General features: G+C 52.5%; 1 protein-coding gene across 26 annotated transcripts in view; it reads right to left on the reverse strand.

Moving 5' to 3' along the window:
* KCNMA1 (potassium calcium-activated channel subfamily M alpha 1) overlaps positions 1–6,251 on the reverse strand; it is a 715,944-nt gene extending 709,693 nt beyond the window's left edge. For all 26 annotated transcript variants that reach the window (XM_032423695.1, XM_032423687.1, XM_032423686.1 and 23 more), the window contains exon 1: positions 5,654–6,251. In XM_032423695.1, coding sequence (XP_032279586.1) covers positions 5,654–6,040 — 387 coding nt within the window. In that variant the 5' untranslated portion in view covers positions 6,041–6,251. The remainder of the gene's footprint in view (positions 1–5,653) is intronic.
* Positions 6,252–13,326: the final 7,075 nt, after the last annotated feature.

The following is a 13,326-nucleotide window of genomic DNA, read 5'->3' on the forward strand; positions in this document are numbered from 1 at the left end:
CTGGGCCTTCCGGGCCACAAGCTGCATTTTAATGCTCCCCAGGTGATTCATATGCATATTAAGGTGTGAGAGCCGCCCCCCCCCCCACTAGATCAACAGATGTTCTCTCCAGCCCTCGGAAGAAGAGCTCTGATATCCCAACTGAACACTCCTTGAGACTCCTACCCAGAATGCTAGGAAGCCCCTGCCTCTGAGGCTGAGATTCCTTCCCTGTGTGCCCGGGGCCAGGATTCCACCCACTCAAGAGAAGCATTTCAAAAAAGGAGGCACTTTCGGTCTGCTCCCTGCTGGGCGCAGAAAGGCTGTGGAATTTCAGAGGTCCTGCAGGAGGCCTGACCTTGCCTGACCCCTAGACACGTGTCCACGAAGGGCAGGATTCCCGGCAGGGCCCAGGAGCTGCAACGTCACTGCATAAACACAGCCCTCCCCCCCCCCAGGGGAGCCACAGAGGCGGCCCTCCAGGGGCTCCACCGCTCTGAAGGCCCGAGAAGGTGGTGCTGGCTGCTGGGATTCACAGGTTAGCACGGCCACTGCCACCATGAGCTGGGACACCCCCGCTGCCCACTTTGGGCAAGAGGTCCTGCCACCGCACCCCAGGGCCAGCCTGACTGTTTCAGCAGCACCCTTCTCTTGCCCTGGTGAGACTAGAGAGAGAGACCCAAAGCAAGCACTTACTCCCCACTACCAGGCACCCAATGAATGTCCCCACCCAGGGAGGAGGACAGTAGCAAGGCAAACAGGGGGCCCACTTGGCCTTACCCTTGGAATTCCCTCTGCCCCATGCCAAATGATAGGGCAGCTCTTCCCGTCCTAATGATGCATGTTTGGGTAAGTCCCCAGCACACCTGGATACAGAGTCAGCCCAAGGCTTTAGGGCACCAGCGTCCTCTTAGGAAAGTCTATAAATAGGGCTAGAGAGAGTAGCTACCCCACAGGGCTGTGCTCTAGGACAACCCGCAATTTGCAGATGAGGAAACTGAGGCACGAAGCAGCCAAGTCCTTGCCCAAGGTCACAGGCTGACTCTTGGGTACGGCACAGCAGGCTTGACAGCTAAGCAAGTCCGCTCAACGGGAGCTCAGGTAAGCGCAGTTTCACCCATTTCTCTACTACAGGACGTCCCCAAGCCTGGGATGTGACTCTCCAAGGGGGCGCTCAGGAGTGCCATTGATTCACAACGTTTTCCACAAGGTAAGGGCAAGTGCTGGCCGGACCCTGCCCTCCTACCAAACTGTTCGCATCCTCTCGGTCTACCGCTCCTGGAGCCAGACGGTGTCAACACTAGTCAACACTAGTCCACCAACGTCCCCACCATCCAAAGAGCAACCGTCAAAACACAGAGCCTTCCCTGGCTGCCCCCACCCCAATCCTCCAGCCCTGCAACAGCCAAGAGCCATGAACCCAAATCTCAGTCTGACCCTAAGTAGTGGTTGGACCCAAGGACAGGAGACTTCAGAGTCTAGAGGTTCCTTTTGGCTCAAAAAAGTTCTACTTGTTGTAGTCTGTGCCCCTCTGGGGCCAAAAACGTTCAAGGAATCGAGGAGAAAACAAACTCACCACTTTGTGGAGCTATTTACAGGAAGCCTGCTTAGTGCCAGGCATTTGCTGGGTACTATATACCCATTATTGCTACTCCTCATAAGCATCCTACAAAGTAAGCCTCATTATGCTCCTTTTACAGATGAAGAAATCAAGGCTTGACATGGCTGCCAGCCAAAGATGCCCTGCAAATAAGTGTGCGATCAAGGATTTGCACTCGGGTCTGACTGCCGAGTCTCTACTATAAAGTGTGCATTTCCATGAAGAGAGCCAGGTAATGGGAAGCAAACGCCCTCTGCTCGAGGGAAGGTCTGTTGGAACTCCCCTGTGACTGGGACCTGAGAGCTTCTCCAAGGCCACCCTAAGTGATCTGATCAGAGAGAATTAGCTGAAGGTCGTCCAGTGCAGGCAATCCCCAAGATGAGATGAGACAGCAGGGCCAATCTGGAATCAAAAATTCTGAGGCACTGGAGCTCCAGCCCTGATTGGATGCGTCGGGCCAGACCCTGGGTAATTACCAAGCCATAACGGGATCTGATATTTATATTAGTCACGAACCTGACAGAGAAAACGTGTTGTTTTCTCAGACACAGCCATGGAGACAATAATTCATTACATGCAGACCGGGCTTGATCAAGCCCAAACTTCTCCAGGGTGGATAGCTCAAACTGAGGGCAGGCTTGAGCCTATGCCTGGCCACATTCAGGTCCCCCAGCAAGCCACAGCTCCCTCAGAAAGCTGGCCTCAGTTTCCCCAGACTAATCTGAAGAGAAGGAGACTGTGTGCTGGAAGAGGAGAAGGCAGGAATAAAGACACAGAAGCACTCCAAGGCTGAATTCCTAAAGAATTTGCCAGAAAACTGCAAAACACATTCTGAGCTAGAAACTTTCCCCATAGTTTCTCAACTCCTTCCAACCACTGACACTGAATCACAGAGCAGGAAGGGGCATCAGAAGTCACAGAATTCAATCTCCACATTTTAAACACAAGGAAAAAGAGCCCAGAGATGTTAAATGACTTCTTCAAGGTCATGGCCTGATCCAGGCTGCCTGAGCTGCTCACTGTTCACTACAGTCTACAACTGGATTGGACCTCAAAACGTCACAGCCTCGTGAACACAGAGCTCTGATGAAACCCAGCAGAGAAAAACAATAATGTGATAAAGTACAGCAAAGAACACAGTACTGGATGATTGTGCCCAAGTTCCCAACCAGGGGAAATGTGATTAGTTCTCTCATTTCCCAAAAAAGTCCACATTCCATTCTTTTCAAAACAGTAAAGTCACTCACCACTTGAGATTCAGAGGCCAAAGGTGCTAATGATGCGAGGCCCCATGAGGAACACCCATAGTCCCAGCTTCCTTTGATCAAAAAAGATGGTGCCATCCCAGAGGCCAAATACTTGTGATGTCGGGACACCCTGCGGAAACTTACCTCCCATGGAATTTCAGAAGCTAGAAACCAGCCCTCCACGAGACCCCAGCTCCTGTTCAAACCATCTTGGGACTGAATGAGGCTGAGGGTGAGGACATCTGAGGGCCGACAGAATTCTGTGCAAAAGCAGTCTCAGTTTGCTTGGGAAGCCTAGCACTAAAATCATTATTCCAAACTTAGGACAAATGCATTCTTCCATACGGCACCTCGACAACTACCAAATACTTGGAAAGTAAAAAGAATGAAGGACAAAAAACCATGATGGCAGTAAAAATACAGACCTTGGGGGTAGAAAGAAAAGCTCAGAAAAGGTCTAAGTTACTATTAATGAGCTGCCTACACATGGTTCAAGTGAGCAAATCAAGGGGTAGTTATTAAGAGATTCTGGGCATGTTTTAAAGTCTACTCTAATGGTATCAAAAGGGACCTGACCTCATCCTCCATTGGCCTCATAAGCTCCCAACCAATTGCAAGCATCTCTCGTCCCAGGTTGATTTTTTGTAGAAATTTCCAGTAAGGTCAGCTCAGTTGGTCTCACAGCTACAAAATACAGCCTAATAGACAGGGATCATTTTTTCTAATGATCATTGCCAAAAACCTCTTTTCTTGAGAAGACTGACAGAAGTTATGCTTGGTCATCATTTTATGAAAGAGATTATGTGAACAATCCAATTAGCATTTCATCACGGGGACTGCAGTGACATCTGTGGACCCCTAGGGTAAAAGGACGTGGAAGCTGTGTTTAAAACCCTACGATCACAAAAACACCACAACTTATTTTGACTCACTGAAAAGTTTTCGTTATGATCAAGAATGCCCAATGCCTTAAGGATGAGGAGGCTGTTAAAAACTGCACCCAAACCACTCAGTGGTTTTGAACATTTTAGATGCCTACGACCAGGAGCTATCCCTCCCCTAAGGGCAGACACAGACTCTCAGTAAAGGAAAAACACAAACAAAACGCTAGGACTCAAGACTGGGAGGAGGAGGAGAGGAGTGAACGTGTGATCAAGAAGGCTCTATGAACAAGCGGTTAAGAGGAAGGCTAAGGCAAGAAGCATGGTCTCGGGGTCTCATGGTTCTGACTTTGCTTAACCTGTTTGCTTCTCTGGAACATGGGAGGTTTCCCACCTGGACAAGTAAGGCGAAACCTCTATGGCGGAGGAGGTAACGCCAAAGCTGGCTGGTCAACATCTGGAAGCCTCAGGAGAAATGGGAGGAGGAGGACAGAGAGATGGCTTTTATTTTTCTCCCTTATTTCCAACACACCAGTATTTTCCAAAACACAAATGTGCTGCCACAAAACACAGCTGAGCTCCAGCACCCAGCGCGGTGTATAATTAATGATCAGGAGAGAGAGCCTGGGTTCACCCTTGTGCTTCACCAACAGCCCCTGGCTTCCCTACTTCCCACAGCAACTAAGGAGGCTGCTACAAGTTGTGGAGCCCTGTGGAAGTTTGAGGGGTCCTGGGATTAACTTTACTAGAAAAAGGTGTGAACATCCCAAGATCTGCCTCTACCCTGGGCCGTTCCCCTATTCCCTTTGATCTCCCCTCCCTCGGAAAATGTTGGCGCTGCGAAGTCCCCTAGGATGGGAATTACTCAAACACAATGCAGCTCCGTCCCTTTTTTCCAGTTCTTTTTTATCTTGCAGTTTTCTGTGAAAAACTGCCCCAGCCCTTCACCTTCAGCCAGTGGGGGGAGGAGGGAGAAGAGGACATCTCTAGGGACAGGGCGACAGACCAGGCAGTCAGCCTAGCAACCATACTTAAGGTGTAGTGAGCCTCGGTGCTGGTGGGCGTCTCTGCGCCAGGAATAGCTTAAGCCGACATCCAGCCACCTCAAAAGCGCCGGGGAGGAGGCTCCGCGCGAAACCGCGGCCTCGGAGGCTCTCGTGCGGACCTCCTTGCTCCAGCTCCCCGCTGCTGGCGGCATTTCCGGGGACCTAAGGAGGGTGGCGTGGGGGCGAGAATACAGAGGCTGAAGAACCTGGGGTGGGGGTATGTTCCACGAGAATATCTAAGGGATGGGGAGGAAGGTGACATCAAATGTGCGACCTCGCCACATTCCTAAAGTGGCAGCCCTCCGTAGGTTGCCTCCAAAACTGGGATGCATCTCCCCAACTTTCCCTCGCTGTCCCCGAGGTCCCCCCCCACTTCCTCTGGCCAGGTTCCTCCCCCGGGATTCCCCAGTGCAAAAGATTTTCTCCCCTGCCCAAAGGGTTTCCCCTGCCGTCCGACTCCGCGAACTCGGCTCCCCAACAGGTTTCTGGAGTGCGGGCCGACGTGCTCCCGGTCTCCCACCACCAGGAGCCCGGCCGCGGCGGGCGAGGCGGGCGGCACACGCACCCGGAGGCCCCCCGCGGCCTCGGGCCCCGCGTGCTCCGCTCTCCCTACCCCGCACCCCGAGCGGCGCGCGTCCCCCTGCCCGGCCCCAACCGCAGCCGCCGGCGACCCCACCATAAACAAGGGGACGGGACTGGGCGTCCGCGTCCCGGAGCGCACCGGTCGGGGGCAACTCCTCAGCCCCGGCGCGCCGCCCGCCGCGCCAAGCGGGGCGCGGGGAGAGCGGAGGGAAGGGCAGGCGGCGCGGGGAAGGCAGGCAGGGATGGAGGGCGGCCCGGCGCGGCGAGGAGCGAGGAGGTGGGCTGGCGCAGGGGGCGGGCGCCCGGGGCGCGCGTTACCTTCGTCTTGCCCCCGCAGTGGCAGCAAACGGTCCACAGGTACTTGAGCGTCCGCCAGAGCAAGATGATGAAGAGGCCCCCGAAGAAAGTCACCATGGAGGAGGCCAGGAAAGCCCACCACATGCGCTGGCCCCGGCTGTCGCACGGCACCTCCATGGTCATCGGGATGATGAGCGCATCCATCTTGGGCTCGTGGACCGAGGACGAGGAGGAAGAGGAGGAGGAGGAAGAAGAGGAGGAGGAAGAGGAGGAGGAGGAGGAGGACGCGTCTAGGCTGAGATGGTTCGCGTGGATATTGCTACTCATTCTAAGACTGCTGCCTCCGCCGCCGCCGCCGCCGCCGCCGCTGCTGCTGCTGCCGCCGCCGCCGCCGCCACCATTTGCCATAGCTAGCAACGGGCAGCCGGCGCAGGGGCTCGGGGGAGCTCCTCCCGCCGCCAGCGCCACCCCGAACACCCATCAACAGCCATATTGCTGCTACTGCTGCCGCCGCCGCCGCCGCGGAGCGCGGGGAGGGGGCGGGGAGGCGCCTGGGCTCGGGGCGCTGTGCGCGACCTGGCGGGGTGCGCCGAGATATATACGGCGGGCCGCCGCCGCCAGCCCCCCCCCCGGCCCCCCCCCCGGGGGGGGGGGGGAGGGGATGGAGCGCGCGGGCTGCTCCCCGCCCCGGCCTGCGCCCCGCTCGCCCGGGGCTGCGCCGGCCCCCAGCGCCGAGAGCGAGGGAGCGCCGCGGGCCGCCCGCGCCCGGGGTCCGCGCCGCCCCCGGGCCCGCCCCGGCTCTGCGCGCCGGCCCACCGTGTACCACGCGAGTGCGCTGCGCTCCGGCCCGGGACCCTCCCCGCGCGCAGCCCGCGTCGCTCACCCGCCGCTCCTGGCTTATTAGGCGGCAACTAGTTAATAACGGGTAATCAGCCCCCTCCTCCGGGACGCCCCCGCGCCAGCCTCTAGTCCCCGGCTGCGCTCGGCTCCAGCTCGCCGCCCCTGCACGCGCGGGGCCACGGAAGGTCCACCGCGTCCGGCTGCCGGGCCGCCCCGGCCGCTAGCCCATGCCCCCCGGGATCCCTGAGCCGCGTCGCCACGCCGCTGAGCCTCCTCGGCCTCCGCTCGTTCTTCCTCCTCGCCTCCTCCGGCTCCTCCTCGTCCCCGTCCTCGCCGCCCGAGCCTCTTCGGCGCGCTCCCCGCGCTCCCCGCAGCCGCCAGCAGCAGCAGCTGCAGCAACTGGAGCGGGCGCGGGCTCAGGCCGCCCGAGGCGGGAGGGGAGGAGGCCCGCAGCGCCGGCTCGCCTCTGCTCGGGGCTGGACAGGGGGCAGGCTGACCCCTCGGAGGCCCCCTGGCACGCACCCCTGACCCCCCGAGCGCAAGGTAGAGCGCCCCAAAACAAGGCTCGAGATGGGGCGCCTCTCTCCAAGGTGCTGCGCCCCCAGCCGAGCGACCCGGGGGCCCGAGGAGGATGGCGGGACACCCATGGCAGACCATTTTTTTTTACCAAAGGACCTCCCGGTGGGGAGGGAAGGGGTGACCAGCTATCGACACCACGAGCCGGACACCCCCAAATCCTCGGGCTTCGGGAGTGAGGAGGACCCTTCTCCAGGATACACACCCTAGTTCGACCCCCTCTGGCCCCTAGTTTGCTCTTCCCTACCCCCTTCCTTGGTGCCCCAGTGCCGCACGCATGGCTGGAGGCTAGCGGGTGGTCTGTGGCTCTTGACAGCAGCAGGTGGTTTTTCTGCGTTTTCCTTATTAAGGGACAGAGGCTGCCTAAGAGAGTAGAGAGAGATGAGCAAGGGGGACCTGGCCTCAGGGATGATGCAGGCTACAATAGACAATTGAGTTCCCCAAAGTCGCTCCCCTTTTATCTAGCCCCAGGCCCCATCGTATGAGGAGGCCAGCTGGGAGAAGGGGTTCTCTAGGCGCCACTTAAGCCTGCCTTTCCCCATATAGGGTCTTCCCTCCTACCCCCACCCTTCAAGAGGAGGAGGAGCCTGGTTTTGTTCAGCAGCCTCTATTCCCACACCACACCTCTTGTAACGCTCCCAGAAATTTTGCTCCCTCTGTACACTGCCCTTCCTCTTGGCTACCAGTTGGACCACAAGTTTTTCCAGTGCTAATTAGAAGGAAGATGGTCATACTCTCCCCTCATTGCCCACAGTGGTTTCCCCAAAGTTTCCAGCTCATTAGTTTAAGCCTAATTGGAATTCTCAAGTTCCTTTCAGCCCTTCCTGTGGTGAAGGCCAAGTTAGCATCCTTTACTGTAGGGCCAGGGCTGCTTCTGCCTGAGTGAGAGCTCAGCCTGGCCCCTCGCCTCTGGAGGCCCTCGGATGCTGGGGAGGACCCGAGAAGGGAGGCTTAGCTGGGCAGAGAGGCTGAAGGGAATATTTGCAGCTTCTCCAAGCCTCATCCAGAATGTGTTCATTGTGCTCAGGACACATACCCATTAGAAAAGAGTCAGGGTCAAGGTCAAAGGGGGAAATAGAACGAGGTAAGTGTTCTTGAGTATTTGGTACTCAAAAAGCAATGCGTAAAAGAGAGCAGCACTGGGTGTTGTACACAACTAATGAGTCCTTGAACACTACATCAAACACTAATGATGTACTACTATATGTTGGCTAACTGAACATAATAAAAAATAAATAAATATAATCTTACTGGGTGCCTGGGTGGCTCAGTTGGTTAAGCGACTGCCTTCGGCTCAGGTCATGATCCTGGAGTCCCGGGATCGAGTCCCACATCAGGCTCCCTGCTCAGCAGAGAGTCTGCTTCTCCCTCTGACCCTAACCCCTCTCATGTGCTCTCTCATTCTCTCTCTCTCAAATAAATAAATAAATAAAATCTTTAAAAAATATATATATATATAATCTTACTATTCAAAAAAATATATATATATAATCTTACTATTCAAAAAAAAAAGAGGAAAAAAAAAAAGCAATGCATAAAAGGGAGCTACAGACGGTATTTTCCAGAAAGCGAAATTGTCACCCAGATAGTACCTGTAGCCTCATCCTTCGTGTTCAGCAACCTCTCTCAACACATCTATGCTGCATTAGTCCCTGCAAAGACCCTGGGTTCTTCCCAGCACTGGGTCGGCACGGGTCGGCCCCAGAAGTGCTGTGATGGTTGCAAGAAGGTAACTGTGACCTTGAGACGCCTTTGATTTATTAGCCTTCTAAATGGCTGTACTTTACTCCCTTTGGGCCTCAGCATATGCCGGGAAAATTAAGGACTTTCCTTAAATCAAGTACAAGATTTGAAATTTAAAAATAAAATGCCCATAGCAAAAAAAGAGCAGGGAAAGATAGGATTGTCTGCCTACAGGGATACAAAACCCCCAGAATGGATTCCCTTCCCCTTAAAACTGAGCTTCCACACACCATGAATCCTCTCCAGGCCTTCCTGGACAGCCCCCACAATCTGAGTTCCCCTAAAGTACCAGTCTGGGACTACTAGCAAGAAGCCACAGGTTGCTGTGACTTCTTCACCCCAACTGCAGAATCCCCACCTGTTTCTCCTCCGCTGTCTCCTCCGTCATCCCATCATGAGTCGGGATTCATCAGAGTCCCTCACCATCAAAGTCAATAGCCTACCTTTCGTACAACCCCAGTCCCACACTACCTCCCGGGACGGCTCGACTGGTAAGCAGTGAATGAGAGAGCCACCGTCCACCAGAGAGAGCCCTCAACGGGCCTTTGCCAGCCTCTTCTGCTACCACCCTAGCATCCGCCAACTTCAGCACCAGGTTCGGAAGACCCACACCTGACCTGGCCCAAGTGAGGAAAAAGTTCTACGCAGAACAGAACCAACCTCAAACTCAAAAGGAACCTTCAGTACCTTGCGTTTATCGTGTTTCCTTACTTGTAAAATTGGAATAAAAACAGGAACTGCTCTGCCTACCTACCTACAAATAACAAAGGCGTATTTGTAAAGATGAAAAAGAAAACATGATACAGGTCTGGGTTATAACTACTGTGACCCAAAACACAGCCAAACGCCAACCGCATCTTCTGACCCCAAACCAGTACTCGTGTGTGTGTGTGTGTGTGGGCAGGCACCAGACCGTGGAGCAGATGAGTCCAGGCAGGACTATTGCTCCTTGCCCCGACTTTGCTGTTCTGCCCACAGCAAGGCCCCTCGCCTGGGTTAAGGACTGAGGCAACGTGTCCCTGCCCTCTGCTGCAGCCATGACGCTGTGGCCTGGAGGGCCCCACCGGCAGTCCGCGGACAGACTCCAGGGCAGAGGATAGAGAGGCACCTATGGATAGCCCCAGGGCATTCCCCCTTCTGTAGGTGTGTCTGCAGGCTGGGAACCATGGCCCATCACACAAGCACCAACAGCCTAACCACAAAGACCAACTTCAGGGGCGCCTGGGTGGCTCAGTCGTTAAGCGTCTGCCTTTGGCTCGGGTCGTGATCTCGGGGTCCTGGGATTGAGCCCCGCATGGGGCTCCCCGCTGAGCGGGGACCCTGCTTCTCCCTCTCCTCCCTGCTTGTGCACTCTCTCGCTATCTCTCTCTCTCTCTCAAGTAAATGAATAAAGAAAATCTTAAAAAAAAAAAAAAAAGACCAACTTCAGCCTCCTCCGTTCTGACAACAATATAGGTCATGTATTTATTTCTAAATACATTTATAAACTTCTCAGAGGGGAGGGCAGCCTCTTTATCACGTGAACACATGCCTATGGCAGCTTTCAAAGCCAACCAGGGTCTCAGGTTTCTAAAGTATTCTCATCTGAACAGTCTCAACTGACGGAGAAGAAATAAATAAAAGTACATTAGCATACAAACCGAAAAAGCAGAGCGACTAAAGTAATAACCAAGGAGAAAAAAAGAACCCTATTTACTTAAATGTTGGCCCAACGTCATAACTAATGTACACTGGATTTCATTTTTTTTCGGGCCTGGACCCAGTTCCAATACTCTTGACATAACAAATCATGGTGGTTTGGCTGTGGAAGCCAGGGGGACACCGTAAGTGATCTAGCGCCCTCTGGTGACCCTTTCTGGAACTTGACGTTATTTGGTGAATGTTTGAAAAGGGGACCTATTAAAACATTCAGAAATTTGGTGGGAAAATTCCAAAGATCCTGCAACCACAATAATATTCATTACCCAGTTTTCAGTCCTACCATCATATGAAGCATTGTGATGCAGACGGCTAACAGGGTTGATATTGTTACCATGCTTTAATGTCAGATCTTCTAAGCTGTAACTACCATTGGTAACATACCAATCCATCCATTACCACCATGTTCTGTTCTAAATGGTTTAAGTATTCTCCCCTTCCTTACTCCCTTCAGTCTCTATAATCTCTTTGTGGTATAAGAAAGGACAGTAGCCATTCTCCCATTTTACAGCTAGGAAACTGAGTCTTAGATCTGTCAAATTACTCAGCATAAGAGCAATTTCTCTTTGTGATTTATAATGGACAAGGAAGAACACAGTGGCCCAGTGCTGAAACCATGCCCAAGAGCCTCCAAGTTCCAGAAGGGAGCATTGGTCCCCAAGATGAAGAGAGGGACTCAGAGAGCAAGCTTTGAAGGGTTTGTTTATAATAAATATTTGTTTACTTCTGCTTATAATAACTCAGACTCAAAGAATTTGGAAAATAAACATTTCATAAAGGAATATAAAAATTACCTAAAAATTACCACAGCCCACCAAAAATCATGATTGATATTTTCGTATATTTCACATTATTTTCTTAGAGGGGTGTATTTTTTAAAAATTGGGGTTAGATTGAACATCTAACTTTTATCCTATTTTCCCTTAAAATTAAATTGTATTTTTCTCCGTGTCTCGATATATCACCAAAAAAACACTTTTTAAAAATAATCGAATAATATTTCATTAGATGGCATACTGCTGACATTTAGGTTATTCCAAAATTTAACATTTTTTAAAATAAGTCCTAAAACCACGCGTAAATGATCCACAGTAGTCGAAAAGATGTCCTGAAGAAGATCTCTGCTGATATTCTTACATCCTAGACCCAGTACCCGTCTTCCAGGGAGGGTACACATGTGAGCCAACCCATCTGTGGGATACTTCCCAGTCTTGCCCCGAATCACTGGCCTCAGATCAGCCAATGCTGAGTGAAGAATGTGAAGAATAGTGTCCTATCATCCTCTGTCATTGTCCCCAGTGCCAACCAGTATACCAACTTGCAAGAATATAGTCTTCATTCCCCTACACTACCTCCTTGGCTGGGTCAAAGTAGACCCAGCTCACAGACCGTGACCTGGTTTGAATTTGACTCCCACTTGCATTCCACAGGACTTCCAGAATAATGATTCTGCAAATTCCCATGTCCCTTTCATTCTCTGATTTGTGTCCCTGCCCCTGAATGCCCATTCTATAGACCTTGCTTCCGGGAGGTAGGCAGGGCAAAAACTAGTCCACCCATTTTTGCTGGTGGGAAAAGAAGGAGCCAAAGGTGAAGAGATTCTCCTTGATACCACCCAACTTGTTCCTACTTCCAGACCAAGAGACTTTTTCTTTTTAAAGATTTTATTCATTTATTTGACAGAGAGAGACCCAGCGAAAGAGGGGACACAAGCAGGGGGAGTGGGAGAGGGAGAAGCAGGCTTCCCGAGGAGCAGGGAGCCCAATGCGGGGCTCGATCCCAGGACCCTGGGATCATGACCTGAGCCGAAGGCAGACACTTAACGACTGAGCCACCCAGGCGCCCCGAGACTTTTTTTTTTAAGTAGGCCCCACACCCAATGAGGAGCTTGAACTCACGACCCTGAGGTCAGCAGTCGCATGCTCTACAGACTGACCCATAGAGCACCCTAAACCAGACCAAGAGACTTTCTAATCCTTTTCTTAGAGGATCCCTAATTCGGTCTTTGCAAAAGCAGTGGTTCAAGATCTGGGCAGTCTAGTACGCAACTCATCCCTCGGACCACAAGGTGCTCTAATGACTAGACCATATAAGGGACTGTGCAGATGACCCAAGGGCTTCCATCCTGCCTCCGCCCGGAAGCTCGTGTCGCATTTGCACGTAAGTACAATGCTGAGACCATCCTTCCCACTTGTAAGCCTTCTTGAGCATAAGAAAAGATGAGTCAAAAACCCATCCTGTGGGTTTCATTGACTTCTAATTCCAACTTGCTCTGTTGGCGTCTGCTTTGGGCACAATGATATCCAGACCAGGATCCATCTCTTCCTTCCACACTGACGACTGGCCTCCCTGGAGGTCACATCACTCTTTCAGCTTTAGTATCTATCTCACAGTTGTCCATCTTTCTACTTCCCGAAGATGAGATCATGATTTCATGGCTTCAAAAATAATAAACTATGGTATTTTTATGAGAGGTAAGTCCATCTGTGTGAGACCAAGAAATCCTGCTTCTGCAATGTTTTTGCAAAACTAAACAAGACAAAAAGCTAAGCTATCAATATCCTGGGAGTTGCAGAAGAATAAGACATAAAGGAAACGGACAAATAAACTGGCTGCTGAGTTTAAAAAGGAAAGTTTATGAAAAGGTTTTTTTTATTTATTTTTAAAGATTTTATTTATTTATTCATGAGAGACAGAGAGAGAGAGAGAGAGGCAAAGGGAGAAGCAGGCTCCCAAGGAGCAGGGAGCCCGATGTGGGACTCGATCCCAGGACCCTGGGATCATGACCTGAGCCGAAGGCAGACACTTAACCATCTGAGCCACCCAGGTGCCCCAAG

The sequence above is a fragment of the Phoca vitulina genome, unplaced genomic scaffold (genome assembly GCF_004348235.1).
Source record: "Phoca vitulina isolate PV1807 unplaced genomic scaffold, GSC_HSeal_1.0 scaffold29, whole genome shotgun sequence".
Taxonomy (NCBI): domain Eukaryota; kingdom Metazoa; phylum Chordata; class Mammalia; order Carnivora; family Phocidae; genus Phoca; species Phoca vitulina.